The sequence below is a fragment of the Pipra filicauda genome, unplaced genomic scaffold, assembly GCF_003945595.2.
Source record: "Pipra filicauda isolate LSUMZ 115617 unplaced genomic scaffold, ASM394559v2 scaffold488_size445888_pilon, whole genome shotgun sequence".
Lineage (NCBI taxonomy): Eukaryota > Metazoa > Chordata > Aves > Passeriformes > Pipridae > Pipra > Pipra filicauda.
Window position 1 is genome coordinate 284,086 of NW_024104629.1, and position 21,399 is coordinate 305,484.

Consider the following 21,399-nt stretch of genomic DNA (forward strand, 5'->3'; position numbering starts at 1 on the left):
GCTGCAAAGGGGCTGGAGTGGGGATGAGGAGACCCAGCGTGCCCTGAAGGTGACAGGTCGTGGCACCCCGGACACGCAGGCAGCAGCCCTGCAGCTGAGCTGCTCTCACACCCGAAAAGAAGCAATCCAGTTTGAGGAGCCATGCTGCAGTGATTACCAGCAAGGGAGGTACAGCCTCACCGGGTCCCTGGGATGAGCTCTGCCGGGACGTGTGCCGTGTGCCACCAAGGACTGCAGCCCCGAGAAACGGTCAGTGCTGTTCCTGCTCCGTGAGTGTGGCAGCACCTCCCCCCCTTCCCCCTCTGCCTGTTTTGGGATGTGTCACCTCCCGCAAACGCCTGCTCTGCACAGGGGTCGGTGTCTAATGGACCAGGGGTAAAGCTCTGCCCGAGCTCCTAATGGAGGTCCCCCACCACCACCTCTCAGGCTGTGGTCGGCTCAGGGCAGCTCTAATGGATGTGGCGGCGAGGAAAAGGTTGCTGACACATGAACTTAAGTGCAGCCAATTATTCTGGAACAAGCTCACAGTGAGGAAAATAAGTTCTCAAAGTGTTCCCTTTGGCGCAGGGTGGGACCCGCTGTCCATCAGTGTCTGGCTCTGCATCCCCACCTGTGTCTGCTGCCTGCCTTGGGGCTGGGAGGTGTCTTGGGGCTGGAGGGCAGAGACACGTGTGCTGTCACTCCGCTGAGATGCCCCGAAGGGGAGCTGAGCCCCAGCCTTGTCCTGTTTTGTTGTCCTGCTGGCAGCAGCAGGGAAGCCACCAGCCCAAGTGGCACTTTGGCCCCTTCCAAAGGTCGCCCAGGGCAGCACCAGCCTTGCATTCCCAGGCCATCAGAGAATTGTTAAGGCTGGAAAGGCACTCTGAGATGATTGCATTCAACTCTTATTCCAGCACTGCCACAGCCACCACTGAACCACATCCCCAGGTGTGACATCCACATGTTTTTTGAACTCTTACAGGGTTAGTGACTCCAACACTGCCCTAGGCAGTCTATACCAGTGCTGGACAACCCTTTCTGTGAAGAAATTTTCCCTGATATTCAACCTAAAGCTCCCCTGGAGCAACTTGAAGCCATTTCCTCTTGTCTTGTTACCTGGGAGAGAGAACCCGAGCCCCACCTGGCTCCACCCTCCTGTCAGGGAGATGCAGAGAGCGAGAAGGTTCCCTCTGAGCCTCCGTTTCTCCAGGCTGAGCCCCCCCAGCTCCCTCAGCCGCTCCTCGTCAGACTTGAGCTGCACACCCAGCTCTGGACACGCTCCAGCACCTCAGTGTCCTTCTAGCGAGGGGCCCAAAACCGACCCCAGGATTCGGGGTGCGGCTTCATCACAGAGGGACCGTCACTGCCCCGGTCCAGGATCGCTCCCGGATTCCCCGGGGTGGGAGGACGCGCGGGGCGGGGGAGCGCGGGGATGCGCGGGGGGATGCGGAGGAGGGCGGAGGAAGGCTCACCGCAGCCCCGCCCGGCGCGGCCCCGCCCGGCGCCGCTCGCCCTCCGCGGGGGCGGCCAGAGCCGGGCGCTGCGGGCAGCAGGGACCGCTCCGCTCCGCTCCGCACAGCCCCGCACCTCCCCGCACCGCGCCGCAGCCATGGCCCCGGGCTCGCCCGCCGCTCGCCGCCGCGCCGCCCCGCGCCTGCTGGCCGCGCTCCTGGGTAAGGGGCGCGGGGGGCTGCGGGGACCCGCTCCGCGCCCCGGAGACCGCCCTCGTCCTGCCCCCTCCCCCGGCTCCCGGCGGGGACCTCGTCCCGGGGACCCGAGGCGGGGGGACCCCGCTCCGCGCCCCCCGCCCGCCGCGCCCGCGGGGATGCCGCCCGCGGGCGATAACGCCGCTCTCCGCTCTGCAGACGGACGGTCCGGGGGATAAGTCACTTGGCCAAGGTGACTTCGCAGCCGAGCCCGAGCTCCGAAGTCCCGGCTCCGGGACTGCCCTGCCCTGCCCGCACCAGCGCTCCCGCGGCCGGCGCTTCTCCTGCGAGCACTGCGGCTGCAACCCCGCTTTGCCCCGCTCCTGCGCTGCCCGTGACCGGGGGATGGCCGGGGGAGGCCATGCACTGCTTCAGCGCCAGCACGCCCGCCGACAGGTCATTGTCTCAACAGTTCATTTTGTACGACAACCATTCGCATGCGCTTGGCCCCCGGCGCGGGGACGGACCCCGCGCTGCAGGGGCCGCTGCTTCGGAGCATGATGCCCAGCCCTGTGCCCGGGGATGCCCGAGATTCCCCCGCCACAGGGTGCGGGGAGGTGCTCGCAGCCTCCCCTCCCCACTGCACACCTGGGGCTGGTTCCAGCCTCCCGCATCAGCCTCACGCACCCGCTGCACTCCTGCTCCCGCGGGTCATCCTCGTGCCAGCCTGGAAACAAGGGCTGGATGTGCAGCGCTTGCTACTGGGAAACTCCCTTGGGAGGCGTGTTAGAGGGCATAGTTCTTGAGTTTAAGGGAGCTGGAGACGCAAAAAAGGCATGTAAGTACCTGACTCCCTGCAGGATTTGGGTGGCAGCGCCTGTTGCCTCCTCAGACAGGTGCAGTGCAAGCTGCTCGGGGCATGGGGCTGGCACTGGGGTGCTAGGAGAGACTTGGAGATGCTGGAGACCACTCAGGGATCTGGGGTTCAGGGTGTGGAGGTGTGAACCCCGTCCCACAGGTCGCTCAGGTGGGCTGGGAGCTGGCGAGGGAGGTGGGAAGGGGAGTGCTGGGCAGGTCTGTGTGTGGGTTTCAGGAATGCTGTGCTCCTCAGGGAGTGGCAGTGAGCTCCTGGCTGCTCCAGGGAGCCACGGCATGGCCCCTTCCATTGGTCCCAGCCCCACAGGAAGGGCAAGGGCCATGTGTCCTGTCCCACAGCACCTCACACCTGGGCTCCAGCTGGCCTGGGAGCTCCTTCCTTGAATCCCTCTGGAGAGGAACCCGGCCAGCCCGCCAGGCATGGCTTGTGCCTGTGCCAGGAGGTCACGCTGGCTGCTCTGGGCAGTGAAAGTTTTTGCAGAGCAGCTTTCTCACAGATGGTGGTCCTGGGTGAGCACGTTGCTCAGTGGCTCTGGGACCCCTCACCAGGGGCTCACCCACTACAAGAGCAAAGAGCAGGCAGCCAAGGCAGGAGTAACTGCTCCCCGCTTCCCTTTGGCTGTCTCTGAGGGAATGCTGGTGCCTGCAGGCATGGAGGGAGCCTGGAGCCCCCGGGGGTGGGGGGGGTGGCCCTGTGCACTGAAGGCTGGGGTTCTGGTGGTGCAAAGTGCAGCAGATTTGGGCATATGGAAAAGTAACACTGGCAGCTGGTGTGTGGCAGGTTCAGTCAGTGATCTCCCAGCGTGTTTTCCTCTGTGCTTTATTTAGTGGTAACATATCAATTTTGTCTTCTTGAGACCACAGCGTGACAGGAACAAGGTCAGCCTCAATTTACCCCACACATTCAGTTCAGATTATGTTCATGACGTTCTAGCAGTGGCAGACAGGATTAAAAGTGTTACAAGCTGCAAGGAATCATCTTTCCTGTAAGTAAGTGTCCGCCTGCAGCACCTTGCCAGCTCAGACACACCTGCAGAGACAGGCATCCCTCTGCCAATTCCCACTCCAGGCAGCAGCACGATTCCCCCCGGGGCACTCCTGCCTGTGAAGTCCCCTCTGTAGCATCCCCGGGGCTGGCCTTTGAGCCTGGCAGCTGCAGGAGATTCCATCTGGTGGGGAGCCACTCCCTGACGTTTGCCACGGCCTCTCGAGCAAAGCGAGGAGTGCTTGTGTGTAAAGTTAAATAACTCCTTCCCTGCAGTGCTTGCAATGCAGCACTGCAGCAGGGCCCGGAGCCCAGGATGCAGGGCTCTCAGGCTTGGCTCCGGCTGCGACGTGCCTGGGGAGTTGTTAGCACTGGCATGTGTGGGAGAATAAATCAGCAGCCCAGGCGGCTGCAGAGAGATGGGAATCTGAGGCTGAGGGCGGTGTGTCCGAGTTACGGTGTTGGAGGAGCCGGGGATGGGCTTGTAGCTGTGGAAAGGGCTGTGTCCCCCCTGGCTTTGGTGTCAGAGTGCCCAGGGAAAGCTCCACAGGGGTGGCTGAGGTCTGGGCAAGGGGAGGACGATGCTTTGCTGGGCTGTGTCACATCACAAACGGGACGGGGCCGTGGTGTGGTGGGGATGGGGAGCGGCGCTGCTCCTCTGACCAGGAGCAAAGCATCCCTGTGCCCCCGGAAAGGATCTGTGTGGACACTGCCCAGTGCCCAGGGGTGTGATGCCAGTCCCTGTGTGGCACCCCGCGAGCTCAGAGCTGCAGCTGGGCTCGTACCTGCTCTTCGGTGCCTCTCTCCCTGCCTACGGGGAAGCGAGGGGCAGGAGAGCTGCGTTCTGCAGTTTGAAGGTCATCTGCCAGCTCCAGAGGGAGCCGAGGCTCCCGGCTCCCAGGAGTGAGGGTGCTGCTCCGGAGGGTCACCCAGAGCCGTGCGGGCTGCGGGAGGGACGGCGGGTGGCAGGCGGCCAGGACAGCGGCGCTAATTACTGCTCCAGCTCCTGCCTGAAGAACAGAGCTCTGCTTTGCTTTGGCTTTTTTCCTCCCCGTTTAAGGTTCAGCCGAAGGCCTGTGGATAACATGCAAATCAGGGCTTTCATTTGTGCGCTTCACTCGTGGTGATATTATGGTTCCCTTTGAGCCCGCGCTGCCCCTGTGGGTGCCAGCCAGCCCCAGGTCCTCCAGGAGCAGGTCCCCTCTCTCACTGAGCCACCCTGGTGCTGGGGACAGGCACCTTTGCTCCTGCCACGGCAGCCTGCCCTGCCAAAGGGGACGAGGGGTGACAGACCCGTGCCCTCACTCTCTCCTCCCCTCTCCCTGCCAGGTTTGCACGTCTTCGCCATCGCCTTCGCCTTGGAGGTGTCGGTGGGGAAGACCAACACTGTGATGGCTCTGAATAACTCCAACGTCCTGCTGCCCTGCACCTTCACCACCTGCATAGGCTTCCAGGACCTGGTCTTCACGTGGTATTTCAACTCAACAGAGCTGGTGGGTGGCTCTCCTGGCTTTGCCTCTCCTTTCCTGGCAGGTCCTTTTGTGCTTCCCTGGTGCAGACCAGCACTGTAGTTCTCAAAGCTCCCTTTCTCCTTCTGCAGGGGCTTGTCCCCCCATCTCTCCAAGTGTCACCAGCTCTGGGGGGGACAAGGCTGTGCAAACAGGGCGACTCAAATACCCCAGCACATCTGTGCTTTTGGCACAAAGCTGTTCTACATTTGCTGCTGCCCACAGGCTCATTTATTTTCATAAATTAGCTGTTCAGGTGCAGGTCTGCAGTTTGGGCAAAATATGGTTAATTTTCTCCTCCTTCACTTGCTCTGTAATACTAAAGCTTCTGTACAGATTTGTTTCCTGTGGGAATATTCAGCTCCTCAACTCCTCAGCAGGAGGGCTGGTTTGGAGCAGCTCTGGCCAGCAAAAGGGCTCTCTCTGCCAGGGTTTCCCCCATGTTTCAGATGCTCTGCACCATCGCTGCAGAGCAGGTCAGATTAATCTGCTGTCTCCCAGTAGGATGTGCAGCAGGTCCCCCTCCACAGCCACTCCTGCTTTAATGGGGTGTCCTGGGACTGTGCATGTCTGTGTGTTCGGAGCTGGGGCAGGACATCCCCAGGAGAACTCCAGCCTTTCCCAGGAGCCCAGCTGACCCCACGCCCTGCACCCCTGCAGATTTACCAAGGCAAGATAAAGAACAAGGCCACGGAGCCCACCCTGGTGACTCGCAACCCGCGGGTCGACTTCGTGGGCTCGACCACCAAGAAGGACTACAACATCTCCATCGTCCTGAACAATGTGGAGTTCAGCGACGCCGGCAAGTACACCTGCCACGTCAAGAACCCCCTGGAGAGGGGGGCACAGCACAATGCCACCATCTTCCTCACCGTGGTGCACAAGAGTGAGTGCTGGCCAGGGTTCCCCAGAGTGGCGCTGGGGTGGTGGAGATGCCAAACTCTGCTGACCCCCTCCTTGGCTCACCGTTGTGGGGTGTCTTGGAGGTGGTTGGCATCCCTGAAGGGCAGGGCTCGTGCCCCTCTGTGCTGTTGTGGAAGGGGTAGCTGCCTTTTTGGGATGGGATGTGCAGCTGGGAGCTCCCCACTCCCCTCCCGAGCCCCCTCAGCTCCTTCTCTCCTGCAGTGGTGGAGACAGACAACACGGTGACGCTCATCATCGTGGGCGTCGTAGGGGGGCTCATCGGCCTCCTCATCCTCTTCATGCTCATCAAGAGGGTTGTGCTGTTCATCATCAAGAAGACCCAGGATGGGAAGTGAGTGGGGGGTGCTGCCATGAGCCAGGGCCGTGGTGAGAGGGGTCAGGAGGGGCTGGGGGCAGTCAGCTGGCCGTGTGATTTTCCCACAGGAAGGAGTGTCTGGTGAGCTCGTCAGGGAACGACAACACTGAGAACGGCCTGGCCGGCTCCAAGGCGGAACAAAAAGCACCACCAAAGGCATGAAGCAGCAGTGCCCCGAGCCCAGCCCACCCCGCAGGGGGAGCATGGGCAGGGGATGAGCCTTTCCCTTTTGTTTTCTTTCTGAACTGCCAACGCTTGAGACATGTTTTTCTTACACACGTGCCTGCAACCTGCACTGCTTCTCGGAGAAGGCTTCGGCTGCCACGGGGACTGGGAGCTTCTCGCGCGCTCGGACTGGGAGGCTGCTGGGGCAGAGGGAGCCGCCTGCTCCGCTCTGAGCCAAGGCAAGAGGGTGCCGGGCAGGCAGGGAAGGGCCCGGGGGCTGGGGGTGCCCTGGTCTGCAGCCGGGCAGCTGCTGTGCCCGGGGGTGCCGGGAGGTGGGACACTGTGGGTCCCAGTGTTCCTGCAGGGTAGAGGCTGCGAGGAGCGGGGGGTGTCTCGCTGGAGGCTGGGGGGGCTGGGAGCTGCCTGCTTCATCCAGAAGGTTTCTGGAGCGGAGCAAGGATGCACAGAGCTGGCTGTAGAGATGGAGTCTCCTGCTGCTGCTGCATCTCCCGTGGGTCCGGCACAGGATAGGAGGAAACAGGGCTGTTGTGGTGGGGCTTGACTTCAGCTCCCCTGTTAAGCATTCGAGAACCAAATCGCTGAGAGGCCCTTTGCTGTGCCTCAGGTCCTCCCCCCAGCAGGGCTGGGGGGAGCAGTGGCTGGGTCTGGCTGTGTCCTGGGGTCACTACTGGCCCATGGTGGGGTGAAGTGTCACATTTCACACTGGCTTTGCCCCCGTGCAGGGCCATCCCCGGGGGCAGCAGGGGCTTCTCCCCAGGCAGCCGTGCTGGGAGCACTTCCTGGGTTTGTGCTGTCCCCCTCCCCTCTTTCTGAAGCTCGGCACTCAGAGCAGCCATGCTCGTGATGCTGATGCCAAGGCTGGACTCGTTACGTGGATATTTTTATATCAGACTCCGGTGGGAAAGCAGCCGATTGTGTTGCCCTTTCACCCAAGGAAAACTGTGGCATCCATCTGCCACGCAGGGAGGGGGCACAGTCGGGCCCTGGCGAGGGATCCCGGGCCAGGGCTGTGCCACTGGCCCACTGGGCGACCTTGGGCAAGTTGCTCTGCCTCTCCATGCCTCAGTTTCCCCATCTGTAAAATGGGGATAATAATATTGCTCTACCTCACGGGGTGGTTGTGAGGCTTCCGTGGCTAACGTTGAGACCCTGGGATGAGAGGTGCCACAGAAAGCCAGAGGGTCTTTGTCAGTGGACTCAGGCAACCCAGCCCCCTTCCCAAGGGTGTGAGACACGAAGTGAATGAGCTGATTCTACAGCTGAGATTGACAATGTCCTTTACAGTGTGATTTGTTCCCTGTTTCTCCTCTTTGTGGGTGTCTGACAGTGAAGCTGCAGGACAGGCAGCTCCCCATCCCCACTCTAATTTGGGAATCACAGCTGAGCCATGACTTCCCTGGCTGCAGGGGCTTGTGCCCTGACAGAGGTGCCAGAGTAGGAGGCAGGTGAGGATTTGGTGGGCCAGGCAAGAAAGGAAAGGCTGGGTGCTACCTTCTCTGGAGATGGTGATGTGGAAGGCAACTCTGAGCCTTTGCCAGGTGCACAGCAAGCTGACCACCCCAGGCTGGAGCAGGGCCGTGTGCTGGGACAGCGGACAGGTAGTGGCACCTGGCCCCCGGAAGGTTCCCTTGGCTGCTGGTCAGACGTGGGAGTCGGGATCCTGGCCCCCTCCCTGAGGGTCTGTGGGACCCTCAGGCAAGTCAGTTCTCTGTGCTTCAGGTTCCCCATCTGTGAATGGGGGGCAGTGAGCCTGAGTCCCTCTCGGGAGGTGTGAGGTGAGGTGCCCTGCGTGGCTGTGCCATGGTCCTGGGTGCTCTGATGCCTGGTGTTGTGACCTGGGGTGGAGGGCACTCTGATGCCTGGTGTTGTGACCTGGGGTGGAGGGCACTCTGATGCCTGGTGTTGTGACCTGGGGTGGAGGGCACTCCGATGCCTGGCACTGTGACCTGCCACCGCCGTGTGTGCCAGCCCGGGAGGAGGTGTGAGACCTCCCAGTCACCCCAAGAGAACCCCCGGCCCGTCCTTGGAGGAGCCCTCCCGTGGGAGAGGACAGCGAGGGGAGGGAGGGAGGGAGGGAGTTTTTTTAAAGAACTATTTTTAGCTGTCCTAACCTGTTGGCCTTTTTTAGCCGGTGTGTGTGGACGCAGCTCCACTTTCTGCCGGATATGCAATGCTGCACTATGCATGGATTACTCCTCTGGCTTGATGGAAAAAGTCCACATAAGCAGTTTTTGGGAATGTAACTCCATATGCACACGGGTGCTGCACGCAGAGCAGGGGCCCCGGGGGAGTGGGCTGTCTTGGGGGCTTGTGCCAGCACCAGCGGGGTCCCTGCTCTCCCTGGAGCTTTGGGGGGTCTGCAGAGGCATTCCAGGGCACACTGGGGGTGTGTGCTGCCACAGACATGTGTGTGTATGAGCATATGTAAATCTGAGTGGGAGACACCTGCGTGTAAACACAGGATGTGTGTGCGACAGGCTGCGTGATGACTTAACAGCACATTTTTGCACTGTAGAGGTTTAGTTAGCTTTGCCTTGAATGAAATAAAGTTTATGTTTACTAGAGAAACTCGCTGTGGTTTGGGTTGCTGTGGGTGTCTTGTTTAGGTCTGTGAGGGGACTGGGTAAAAATGGCCCTGCGAGCAAGAGGGACAAAGCGTTCGGAGGCTGCGTGAAAAAACAAACCCTTTCCTTTAATGGGGATGTGGGGAAACTCTACAGCACAAACATCATATCTCTCTGTATAACAGGAGTGAGCTGACAGCAGCTTCGCCCCCCAGGAGCCATCCTGCCACAGCGGGGTCAGCACAGGGCAATAAATTAATCTTTCTCCGGAAGGGAGCTCGAGCCGGTCAGATTCCTTTCGGTATCGGTGGCTGTCGCTCCCAGCCTTTTCCTCCTTGGCTGGGCTCTGGCACCCTAAACCACAGCTGCCAGCGAGGGTTTGGGAGGCTCAGCTCACCTCCCGTGGCTGGAGATCCATGTCTTGGAGCCGAGACAGCCAAGGGTAAAAGGATGGGGAGGGAGGCCTGGGGAGAGAAGCGACCTGTTCCGGCAGGTCTCAGAGCTCCGACTGTGAAGAGAGAGAGGGAAGAGATTCAAAGGTCTGAAAGGGCAGCCAAAACCAAGAGGAAAACAGCTGTGTCCTTAAGGAGACAGCTCAGCTGAAGGGGGCTGCCTCTCCCCCCACCAGCTGTGCACAGAGCAGTGGGGTTGGCAGGATGGACTGACCCTGCGGACGGTGTAGATCCAGCCCAGGTAGGCACGGACACTGGTGTAGACGCCGGGTGTGCTGGGGGTCCCGCAGCCCTGGCCCCAGCTGACGATGCCCACCACCTGCCAATGCCCACCTGAGTACAGGAGGGGCCCGCCGCTGTCCCCCTGCAAAGGACAGACCCTCTGAGGGGGGCTCAGGAGCCCCCCAGTCCCCAGCACCCGTTTCCCACGACAGCTGTCCCCTCCAAGGGGCCGTGTCATGGGTGGGTGCAGACCCACCCACCCCTCTTCCCAGCCCAGGTCCCCCACCTGGCAGGTGTCCACCCCTCCCTGGGGCAGGCCGGCACACAGCATCCTGTCGGTGACCTCCCCGTGGTAGGCGGCCACGTTACAGCTCTGCTTGTCTATGAGCTCCACCTCCGCCTGCTGCAGGCGCTCCGACAGCTTCCCTGCGGGACACGGGGCCGCTCAGGGGGGCCCCGAGGGAGGGGAGACCCACCGGCAGTGCTGGGGGGCTCTGCCCTCGCCCCCATCATCCCGTGCAGTCCAGCTCACCGTGCTCCTCTGTGTAGCCCCAGCCTATCACCCACAGGGGCGTGCCGGGCACCAGCTCCTCGTCGAAATAGGGCAGGCAGATGGGCTTGGTGTTGTCTGCAAGGGAGATGGCTGGGGGGGCTCACAGGGAAGGGGCCCGGACTGGCTGGGGCCACCCACCAGCCGGGCACTCCACTCCCTGCTGTGCCCTCCCAGCCCCGCTGCTCGGTGCCAACAGAGGACCCTCGGGCCTCCTGCCCCCGGCAGGGCTGTGCCACGGCTCACCTGAGACGTGCAGGGGGGAGCGCAGCTTCACCAGGGCGATGTCGTTTTCCCTGGGGGACGTGGGTGTCACCTCGGCCAGGAACACCTTCTCCACGGCGGAGGTGGCGGTGCTGGAGAGGAGGTCGGAGCCGGCCCTGACGCGCCAGCTCTGGATGATGGGGTTGTTCCTGCGCACAGGCAGCTCTGTCACCGCTCCCTGCTCGTCCCTCCGCGGGGACAGGCAGCAGAGCCCTGCCCGCACGCTGCCCTGCTCGGCATCAGGCCGAGGGCTCGGAGATGTTAATTACACACGTGTTAATTGACATTTAATCAACGCACGGCTCAAACCCGGCGGGACTCAGCCCGGAGGAGCCGCCCCGGCCCCGGGGAGGTGCCGACTCACTTGAAGCAGTGCGCGGCCGTCAGGACCCAGCGGGGGTCGATGATGCTGCCCCCGCAGATGTGCTCCCTCCTGTACTGCAGACTGACCTGCCACGGCCACGCCTCGATGGCAGCCGGGCTCCCGCCCAGCACACGCGGCGTCCTGATGCTCTGCCCGCAGTCTGCAGGCGTGGGGGCAGAGCGACACGTTAGGAGGGACAGGGCGAGGGTCTCGCACCTCCCAGGGAGGGGAGTGTGGCTGCGGTGCCTCACCCCCACGACACTGCCATTGCCCCTCGTCCCCAGGCTTGCTGGAAGGAGTCCAGCCATCCCTGCCTGCTCCAGCCCACCAGGAGGATTGGTTTAATCAAGGTAATTCATCAGCAAAAGTAACCCAGCCAAGCAAGCTAGGTAAGTCTCCCTCAGGTGTTTCATTTCTGGAGGGTTTGTACTGGCTTAACGAGGTTAGCAGTAATTAAATCCAACTTTCCTCGTGCAAACACCGCGGGGAGTGGGGAGGGAGAGGGCTGGAAGCAAGTCGTGGTACTTACTGGAACAAAAGAGTGAAACAACCAATCCAGACAGGCATTTCCTGGAAGAGGGAGAAAAAGGGCTGGATTGGGTGGAGGACAGGCTCAGGTTCTGCTGCCGGGCACCGCGAGCTCCCCCTCGGGGCTCAGCGGCCACTTCCCACACGGTGCCCGCTCACCTGCCCGGCTCCAGCACCTGGAGGCTCCCGTTGTCCAGCACGACCTCGCGGGGAGGGAGGGGCTGCCCTGCGCTCACCTCCACCCCCTGGAAAGCGGGAGTGCTGCAAGACACGGAGGGCACGGGTCAGCAAACTCAGCTGGGCGTGGGACACAGGGACTGGCAGGGGACAGGCACTGGCGCCTGAGCACCTCGGGAGCCTGGATCCCATGGAAAAAAGGGGTTCCTTGGGATAGGGACATGGGGATGCCAAAGAGGGAAGTGCCACATCCCTGAAGGGCCAGTGGCAGGATGGGGGGGACTGTCCACTGGGCCCACGGCCAAGGACAGGAGCAAGTGAAGGAAGGGAGAGTGCTCCTGCTATGCAGAGGGGTGGGCAGGTGGCCCTGGGGGACATTTGGGACCTGTGCTCAAAGCCTCAATCCTTGACTTCCTGTTGCTGGAAAGCACCATTTTGGGCTTAATCTACACTCCTAGAGGAGCTCGGACACCAGAACGCATCTTCTTCCTTGTGTACACCTAACTTGACTCAAATTCTCCCCTAATCCAGGGGTGATGCCAAGCAGTTTCCCCCAAATTTCAAGTTTAACCAGCTGTAAGTGATTGCAACAACCCAAACTTGCTGTTAGCTCAGGGTGGGGCACAAGGGGGACACAGGTGGATGACATGGAGCTTCATGGCAGCTGTGAGGATCCAACCTGTGCTGCATCCACGGCCCCAGCCAAGAGCTGCTGTCCCAGGCCATAAAGGGGCCCTGTGCCCACCCCTCACTGGGTGAGTGATGTTGGCAGGGAGAGCCTGGGCTGCCAGGGAGAGGGCAGTGCTGCTGGAGGGTGGGGATGAGGTGAGGGACAGGGACAGGGGCAGGGCAGGGTGCCCATGGGCTGGGGGCAGAGCAGGGCACACTGAGCACAGCACTCTGCTTCCAGGGGAGGCTGCCAGGGCTCTGAGCCAGCTCCTGTGTGGTGAGGATGGACTGAAACCATTAGTGCAGAGCTCTGAGTGCTCTATAGGTAGTCAGAGCCCCACTCCAAAAGAGCTTTTATGGGAGAGGCACAGATAAAGCAGTGGGGTGAGGCATGGGGAAAGCAGCCTGTACCTGCTGTAGCCCATCTGCTCACAGGCTGCCTTGGCCAGCACCTGGTCAAAGTGGTCGTGGCAGACACAGGACCAGGCTCCAGTGTTCCTGTTGAGCACCTGCAGGATGGATCTGTCTTTGGAAACGCGGGCTGGAGGCAGACACAGAGTCAGCTTCTGGGTGGCTTTAGCAGGAGAGCACTCCAGAGTTCTCACAGGGTGTCCTGCACTCACCCCCCACTGGTGGCCCCTCAGGGACCCACTGGGGACAGTTGGCCTCATCCTCGCCCTGCAGACAGTCCACCTGCCCGTCACACACCCGCTGCAGCGGCACCAGCTTCAGGGGCTGTTTGCAGAACAGGTAGTGGTGATCCAGGTAAACCTTGACTGGAGGGAAAGGGGGGCTCAGCAGAGCTCCGGCTGCTGGGCAGGCTCAGGGCTGGCATGGGGGGGCCCAGCAAGGAGCCGGGTCCAGAGCCATGTTTGCTGGGCCGTGGCCAGGTGAAAGGAGAGGGAGAGGACGCTGGGAGCTGTACCCAGGAACCCGATGGCGACCAGGCAGGCGAGGGTGAGCACCACGGCCAGGACGAGGATGCCGACCCGCTTGAAGGACTCCAGCGTCCTCGGGGATTTGTGTCTCGTGCTGGGACCTGCAACACAGAGGAGCGTGGCCCTGTGTGGGCAGGCTCAGCCCGGCAGCCCTCACCCCCAGCCCCACAGGAGTTACCTCTGCCATTCAGCCGCTCTGAGGCCGAGTCCTGCAAAGCAGAGGGAAAACCAGTCAGCGAGGGGAACCTGCAGCCAGAGAGCAGCTGCAGGGTCTGGAGCAGTGTGGGGAGCTCACAGCTCACCAGCTACCCCAGGAAGGGCAGCAGGGATGAGCAGGGAAACCGCCCCAGCCTCCATCCAGCTTCAGAGCTGCTGGGGATGTGTCCTGGTGTGACACCTGGGGTCACCTGCTGTGTTGTTCCCTTGGACACCACCTGTGCAATTCCAGTAAGTGGCTGTTAGTATTACTGTCATTAACATGTCAGAGGCTTAAAAAGTCATAGATGTTACAAAAGAGGCGCTTTCTGATGTGCCAAGAAACCCTGAGTCAAAATACACACGCCTGCGGGGCTGTGGCACGCGGGCATGTCACGACGGGGGCTATATCGTCAGTAGGGTCAGACAGCAGGAGGCACAGCCCAAGCTCTCCCGGAGAGGCTCCCGGAGCACCAGAGGAACCAGCCCCTGGGAGCCAGCGCTCCCAGGGTGGGGAGGGAGGGAGTGCAGGCTGTGCCGCTGCTAGGACACGCAGTAAACACAGCCCGGCAGCAGCCGGGGCTGGAGCCGTGATGAATCAGGCATTGATCCACTTGATCTCCTCACAATTACCCCCCTGTACCAGCCTCTCGTGGGAGAACTGCCCGGCTGCAGGAGGGCAGGTCCTGTGAGCTGCAGTGACCCTGTCCTCAGTAAGAGGGCTGGTGCTGGGCAAAGCCCAGAGCCCCTTTGGGGGGGCTCAGGTGGGCACCGTGTGTGCCTGTTGCCCTGTTTTGCAGCAGTGTTGGTGCCATGCCATTGAGCAGCAGTGTGTGGAATGATGTTCCTGCTCTGCTGAGACTGGTCCCTTCCATGCCCAGCCAGCCCCAGTGAGCTCTTGGCCTTTGCTGTTGCTTCTGGACTCTGCCACAACAGGTAAGAGAAGTTTTTTGCATGGACAGAGGTGAGGAAGATTAAACCTGCTGTGATAAATCTGCAGATCCAGGAGGGTTTGGGATTTGGAAGCCTTTGGTCCCTGTGCCATCTCAGGGCTTGGAGGCTGGGACTTAGAAGAGCATTACAGTGGGACTGGGCGTGTGGGTGAGGGTCTGTCCTCCAGCCCAGGACAGGTTAGAGGAGAGGTGAGCCCTCCCTGCCTGGGTCACTGTAGCGGGGCATGTTCAGCCATGCACACCCCACCTGCCAGCAGGATTGTGCAGGTGAGTGCCAAGCCATTATTGCTGGGCTCACCCACAGAGCCAGCTCGGGTTAATGTGCTGCTCCTTGGCTCGCTGCCCCTCGCTCAGCCAGGACATGTTGCCTCCCCATCATGTCCCTGCTCCGTGGCTTGGGCTGCCGGTTTTGGGAACAAGAAGTGACTTTGCAGGCGAGGATCCTTCCTGGTGCTGCGGGCATGTGGCCGTGCCCCAGCATGCCAATGCCTGGCTCCTTTGAGGAAATGCCAGCGGCTTTTCTCCAAACAGCTGAGCTCAGCTGGCACCCGTGCCAGGTATGGGAAGGTTGTACCCAATTCCCCACCCCTGAATGGGCTCTGATCAGCTCCCAGGGGTGCAGAGCCTGGCTCCTGGTGGCAGGGAGCAGGAGAGCAGGGTGGGAAGGGGAATGTGCATCCTGCACCTTCCAGAGCTGCTTCTCTGCAGCCCCTGGTGCCCACAGGAGCCCTGGGGGTTCTGTGATGCTGCACATACACCCTGCAGTGCAGCCAGCCCAGGGCATGTGGGGCCGGTCCTTCCTCATGCTGACCTCCTGTGTCACCGTGGGCCCGGGCTGGGCATGACCTGGATAATGGCATCCTAACATGACCTGGATAATGGCATCCTAACGGTTCCCACTGGGAACGGCCCCAGGCCACGATGGATCCTCCAGCCTGGGGGACACTGCAGTGGCAATGCTGCCCCTGCCTGTCCCCAAGCTGCCCATACTTGTCCCCATCACGTCATCAAGGCTCCTTTCCGAGGCACCTGTGCAGGTCTGGGACAGATGCAGGTGGGATAAGAGATTACTGATTTTTTTATATTTTTTTTTTGCATTTTCTTCAGTCCACAGACCTCCTCTGTTTCAAAGGGTTTCACACCTCGGAGCTGCCCAGAGCTGCCTCTCCACGACTCCTCTCAAACCCACACTACAGGCAAGAGCTGCGCTGGTTAAATCCAAAGCAAGGCAAGAGCTGTGCCCACTCCTGCATGGAGTGGAGGCACGTGATTTCCTGGAGAACCCAAGGCTACCCTAACTAATTGAGCTCCCTTGCCATGTTCTCTCAAAGCACTTAATGCCACTATGGCCCTTTTGTGCTGTGCAAATGCCAGCCCAGGAGCCGTGGAGTTCTGATGAAGCTCCTCACCCACACCATCCGGGGGGTGCAGGCTGTGCTGAGCTGTGCTTCTTCCCTCCCTCAGGAGCAGGTGGGCTGTTCCTTCACAAAACCAAGCTTCCCAGGGTGATTGGATTCCGAGGGTGACTCCTTGGCTGCGGGGATTTAACCCGTGGGTGTGTGTAGCTGTTGCTGCCATGCAGGGGTGAGCTCCTGGAGGGGATGATGTCCTGGTGTGTCACTGGTGGAGGGTTTTGCAGTGCCCAGCGAGGTGGGTTGTACCTGTCTGCCCTCTTAGGGAAGCCTTTCCCTCCTGGGGAGGGACTGCATGCCAGGCTGGGTTTTGGTGGCCACGGTTTTGCTGGCAAAGGGCACTGCAGGCAGTGAGAGTGTCCCCGAACAGAGGGACCTGCAGTCCCACAGTGGGAACTGCACTGCAGGACAGGGGGACCTGGCTCTCACCCAGGTGGTGCCCAAGAACCAGAACCTTCTCGGGACATGCTGCCTTGCTTGTCTGCTTCCCGGGCTGGGAGAGGGCCGAGGCAAGCCAGAGAAACACGGGAGTGAGAGCTCAGGGAGGTACCCAGGCACCATATCTACCAGCCTCAGTGGGGTGTTGAGAGATGCAGGTAAAACCCTGCCCTGCCTGGATGCTGCCAGGGCTGGGGAGCTGCAACTCTTTGAGTTTGGGCTGCCCCTTCACCGGTGAATCGCTCCTGGCAGTGCCAGGCTGGGAGTGCGGGGGGACATGGGGTGTGCGGGGAGCCAGGGGCTGGGGGCAGAGCTGTCAGTGACTCACCATGTTCATCCAGCTCCAGCGTGGTCCTTCTGCCTGCAGAAACCCGGCCACCACCAGAGAATCACAGAATATCCTCCAGTGCGGGGCACGGGCAGGCTGCGGGTGCCCCGATACCCAGAATCCGGGGCCGGCGATGCTCCCGCACCCCTGTGCCTGCTCTCTGTGCCCGCCCTGCGCTCACACTGGGGCAGGACCGCCCCAGCACTCCTTAAAACCCACAAGGGGAGTTGTGAAACAGGAATTCTGGTTTGTATTGTAATACAACACCGGTCTATCAGCAGCACCATCACCTGCTGTAATCTCCTGAGCATCTGCCACCGGGGGGTGACTCACCTGCAGGGCTGCTGTCACCAAATAGCTTATCAGAAGTGAACTGACTGATTTTTCCTGCTCCTCCTGATGATAAGGGCATCCACGGCCACCCCGCTCTTTGTCCGGCTCTTCCGCGTTGCGCGGGGTTGTTTTTACGCCGAGGTTTAGGTAGGTGGAGGAGGAAAGGAGGAGAGTTTATGCACGAGGTTACCTGGCTCTCGGGTCACTCTGTCTGTGTGTCCCCGTGCAGCCCCAGGTCACGGCTGGCAGCTGCTCCTGGCAGTGCTGGGGGGGAGTTAAAGGTGAAGGAAGTGGGTGCCCGTGGAAGGTTGTCCTGAGGCTGCAATGGGGAGACAACAGGGCATGCTCAGGGGTGGCCGTGCCCTCCTCTCGCAGCCCCCATCTCCTTGCAGAGCAGCTGGCCTGCTTGGGCGTTGGTGTTGCATGAGCTGGGGCTGGCAGGGCTGTGTGGGAGAGGGGCTCTCACAGCCCTCAGCCCTGTTTTAGGCAGTGCTCTGCCTGCAGGCAGGTGCTGAGGGCGCTGGTGGAACCGTGCATGTGTCTGATGTAAAGCTGGGCTACACATCCAGGAATAATCAATCCCTCTGGGATGGAGAGGCTTGGTTTAGCCTGGCAGGATGGGATGGAGGTTTAGGTGTGCAGGAGCTGCTCGCCCCAGCTGGCTGAAGGTGGCCCAGGGGCTGGGCTGGGGTCGGGGAGGCTGCAGGCTGCCTGCCCTCCTCCGCACTCCCCCTGGAAGTGATGGGTGTGCAGGGTTTGCTGAGCAGCTAATTACCCTCTCCTTTGGTAATCCAGCTTTCCACAGGGTCAGGAGAGCTGCTGCTGCCAGGTGTGTGTGCTGTGCCAGTGGGAGGCTGCAGAGAGCCCTGGACCTGTAGCTCCTCAGACAGAGAGCTGTGCCATTGCTGTACCATTGCTGTGCCAGCTCAGCAGGGACCCTTCCTGTTCCAGTAGCCTGACCAGGGATCCTGGAATCCATGTGTGGCTCTGCAGGTAAGGGGTACCCTCCCCACGCTCATGCTGGGGATCCAGCCCCCTCAGGAGGTGTAGGGATCTTGGCTGGCTGTGCCCGCAGCTCCCGTCCCCCTAGTCCATGTGATTCCCAAAGACTGTGGGATGGAGGGTGGGCAGTGGCACTGGCAGGTCCAGCTGGAGGGTGCCTGTGCTGCTGTGAGAGATTTCAGCTTGAAAACCCCCTGGTTTAGGGGCTGCAGCAGTGGGCAGCAGGGCAGAGCTTGGGTCCCTGGTGTGCCACGGCGGGCCCTGACAGCCTTCCCAGAGCATCCCAGTGCCAGCCCTGCTGCCCTGGAAGGGAGAGCAGCCCGGGAGCATCCGTGGGGAGGGAGGTGGCATGGCAGGAGCGGCCCTTCCTCCTTTGAGGTTAGCAGGGCTTTGAGGAAGCAGCTGAGGTTTGCAGATGTTATGTCACAGCCCCGTGCGCCTTCGGGGCTTTGCTTCCTGGAGTGCGGCTGCATTTCCAGCCCTTCCCTGGCCTCCTGCACCCAGAGCCCTGGCATGACACAGGTTTCCGGGCATCCTGGCTCTGTTGGGGTCAGGCAGGGCTGGCCCAGGGCTCTGTGTGGCCAGCAGTGTCCCCGAGCCACACATGTACACACCTCATCCCTGTCCTCTCCTGTCTGGCAAGGAGTGGTCGCAGCCTCTCCGTGTGAGCTGGGGACTGCCAGGACCTGGGGGTCTGCAATGCCCATTGTCCCCTCTAAATCCCCCTGGCTCTGCATCCCTGCAGGTCTCAGGCATCGCCCCTGCTCTTGGCACTGAGATGCTCACCCTGGGTAGGGCTGCTGGGGGGCTTGGCCCTGCCCTGGCACCCTGTGCCGCTGGCACTGGGATATGGTAGAGGCTGGGCCTGGCAAGGTGGCACAAAATGGGAAGGAATTCTGCCCCTGGATGCCCAGTTTGCAGCTGTTAATGGCTATCCCTGTTTGTCACTTCTTCCTGCAGCCACAGGAGGTGGTTTTTCCCTCTTTCCACGAGCAGGAGTTGATTTCCCACCTGACCCTGTGGTTCGGGACTTTGAGGAGATGATCTCATAGAGCTGTAAGTGCATCATCTCGGGAGATGTCTGACAGGGGGCAGCTGCTGGGGGACTCCCTGTCCCCCTGGGGTCCTGCATGGGGCCATAACCTTTGTGGGCATCCTCAAATGCCCAAGCCCCTACCGCCCTCCTTGCTGCTGGTCTTTGCCAGGAGGTTGCCAAAGGACACGGTCACTCGGGCACCTTGCCAGCGCTGGACACACCTGTGTACAGGGTGTCCTTGTCCCTTGGGCTCCCAGTGCTCCCAGTTCAGACTCTTCCAGCAGTGGGAGAGCAGAGCTGCCCACACAGGCGGGCATCGTGCCCACCCCAGGGGGTGGAGGCTGGGCTGGGCACTGGGATGTGCCGTCTGCTGTGTCTGCTGCAGCTCCTCTGCTTTCTCCCCAGGAACCAGTTGGACCAGTGGGCGAGGACTGGTGCCTGGCCTCGATGCAGTGGGGGTGGTGAGGCAGCTGTGTCACCGGGAGAGGAGGACACGGGCAGGACGTGCCAGGCTCCAGCACTCACAGGGCTCTGCTGCAGCAGCTCCAGCCCAGGACAGCCGTGAGCAGCTCCTGCACTCAACACCGAGATGGACCCCCAGAGAGGTGAGTGAGGGCCTTTGTCTCCCCTCAGGGGGCAGAGGTGGGATGGTTCATGGCATGGGCATGGTTTTGGTGACCTTCCTCCCCTCTGCTGTCTGGGAGCTGGGGCTGAGGCTCACCTGCCATGGTGGCTCTGCCTCCAGCAGTGCTGCTCAGAGCCACCCCTCTGGGATGGGGGGATGTCTGGGAGGATATCTGCTCCCGAGGGTGTCAGGGCAGGGATGCCTCCCACACTTGGCACCGGGCAGGGCCTGGGCACGAAGCCATCATCCTCCCACTGGCAGTGGGCGTGGGGACAGGGCAGTTTCGGCAGCCACCTGATTCAGGGAGGCTGTTGCAGCACATTCCTCCTGCCCCGCAGCTCCTGCACGTGAGTCACGGCTGCAGCAGCTCCTCACCTCACCCCTGCCGGGGCCTGGGGTCCCGGGGCTCCAGCTCACCCCTGCCCCAGCAGGAGCAGGAGGCACTGGCTGCCCATGTCACCTTTCCAGGCAGGAGGGCTGGGAGAAGGGAGGGAAGGGCGGGTTGCTCCTGCTCCCCTGCCATGGAACCCGGGTGCTCACAGGCTCTGTGGCTCCCAGCTGGATCCCATCAGGTAGAGCAAGTGCTGCGGGTTGCAGGATGACCCAGGACCTTGCTCACTATGCAAACACTGTGACCACAGGGGAAATGTTCTCACTCCACTGGCATCTGCCTAAATTTAGCTGCTGTTAGGTCATCCCTTTCCGCTGCCTCCTCACTCCAGACTCTGCACAGCGCAGGATCCGTCCCTCTGCCCTGCACTGAGGCGCTGGCCGTGCTGTGGGACAGTGCCCAAACCCCCTGTGCCCTCCTGGGCACAGCTTCCCCAGAGCTGTCAGCAGAGAAGTGGATTCTCAGCGGCTCTGCTGTGCTGGGCACCTCAACAATCCTGGGAGCGTTGGCTGGTGCTGGATTTTGCCAGCCCCTGTGACATGGACAGGAGGGATGGAGTGGTGTAGAGCCCCTTCCGTGTCCCTGCACAGCCCCTGCCGTGTCCCTGCACAGCCCCTGCCGTGTCCCGTCCCAGCCCGGCGCTGGCAGCCCGAGGCTGCTCGCCCTGACAAGTGCATCCTCTAGAGGGAACTGCCAGCCCAGAAATGGGTCTGCCTGCCTGTGCAGGGCTGGCTGCAGCGATGGATGGCTCTCGGGGCAGCTGGACGAGGTGCTTCACCCCACGAGGGTGTGAGTGGGACCAGAAGTGGGGATACAGCATGGTCAGGGTGGCCAGCTCCCTCCCCAGTCACCATCCCTCCTGCCAACTCGCCTGGGGACAGCAGAGGTGGTGGCTGTGTGACCACGTCTCCATCACAGGGCTTTGGGGGTGGCAAAAATCTCTGTGCCACAGCACTCAACAACTTCGTGGTGTGTAACCCTTCCCCACTGTAGGGACAGCACAGGGTGGAAGGTCAGATCCCAGCCATCCTATCCTCCCCAGGGGATGATCAGAACCCCCAACCTCCCAGAGGTGTTTGTCTGCAGAGCCCCTTCTCCCTCTGCTTTGCAGGGGAAGAGTCCATCAATGTGGTCGGGGCTGTGCTGGGCATCGGGCTGGCGTTACTGATCCTGGTGGTTTTTGGCTACACCTTCATCCGGTGGTACCAGAGGGGCTGGTGCTGGCACCGTGAGTGAGGGCAAGGCAGAGGGGACGGGTGGTGACGGGGCAGGGAGGGTTCAAAGGTCAGGGCTGCAGGGTCTGGGGAGCACCCCTGACCTTTGCTGGCCCCTGGGAAACCTCCGTGCAGGGGCTCTGGGGCGAGCTGGGGACACGCAGAGGCGAGGAGGGCGATGCACCCTGATGTCCTGGTGCTGTCCCATTGCCTGTCCTGCCTGTCCCCGTGCTGCCACACAGACTCACAGCAAAGCAAAGGTGGGTTTGTGGCACCACGTGGCTC

The 21,399-nt window shown here is 61.6% G+C and overlaps 2 protein-coding genes and 1 long non-coding RNA gene across 7 annotated transcripts; 2 read left to right on the top strand and 1 right to left on the bottom strand.

Moving 5' to 3' along the window:
- The first annotated feature begins 1,106 nt into the window (after positions 1–1,106).
- SCN4B (sodium voltage-gated channel beta subunit 4) lies at positions 1,107–9,027 on the top strand. 4 transcript variants are annotated; one of them, XM_039386511.1, is made up of 6 exons: positions 1,480–1,652; positions 1,845–2,081; positions 4,816–4,979; positions 5,655–5,880; positions 6,120–6,249; positions 6,342–9,027. In XM_039386511.1, the coding sequence occupies exons 3-6, from the start codon at positions 4,878–4,880 to the stop codon at positions 6,433–6,435; spliced, it is 552 nt and encodes a 183-aa protein (XP_039242445.1). In that variant the 5' UTR covers positions 1,480–1,652; positions 1,845–2,081; positions 4,816–4,877; the 3' UTR covers positions 6,436–9,027. The 4 variants fall into 4 exon arrangements, with proteins under 4 accessions (XP_039242444.1, XP_039242445.1, XP_027592798.2 ...); XM_039386510.1 differs by lacking the exons at positions 1,480–1,652; positions 1,845–2,081 and adding an exon at positions 1,107–1,314; XM_027736997.2 differs by lacking the exon at positions 1,845–2,081 and having other exon boundaries at positions 1,513–1,652.
- Positions 9,028–9,394: 367 nt separating this feature from the next.
- TMPRSS4 (transmembrane serine protease 4) lies at positions 9,395–13,774 on the bottom strand. The gene is made up of 13 exons (XM_039386502.1): positions 13,748–13,774; positions 13,366–13,396; positions 13,175–13,288; positions 12,873–13,025; positions 12,661–12,790; positions 11,563–11,664; positions 11,405–11,445; positions 10,876–11,035; positions 10,494–10,660; positions 10,230–10,325; positions 9,984–10,123; positions 9,690–9,839; positions 9,395–9,531 (listed from the first exon to the last, which is right to left on the bottom strand). Exons 1-13 carry the CDS (start codon positions 13,772–13,774, stop codon positions 9,520–9,522), a joined length of 1,323 nt encoding a protein of 440 aa, XP_039242436.1. The 3' UTR covers positions 9,395–9,519.
- A 218-nt stretch (positions 13,775–13,992) lies between these two features.
- LOC113996210 lies at positions 13,993–19,467 on the top strand. 2 transcript variants are annotated; one of them, XR_003543664.2, is made up of 6 exons: positions 13,993–14,318; positions 15,443–15,919; positions 16,527–16,993; positions 17,642–17,839; positions 18,809–18,904; positions 19,290–19,467. It is a non-coding gene; the product is annotated as an uncharacterized LOC113996210 (long non-coding RNA). The 2 variants fall into 2 exon arrangements; XR_005565505.1 differs by having other exon boundaries at positions 16,527–17,839.
- The last annotated feature ends 1,932 nt before the right edge of the window (positions 19,468–21,399 follow it).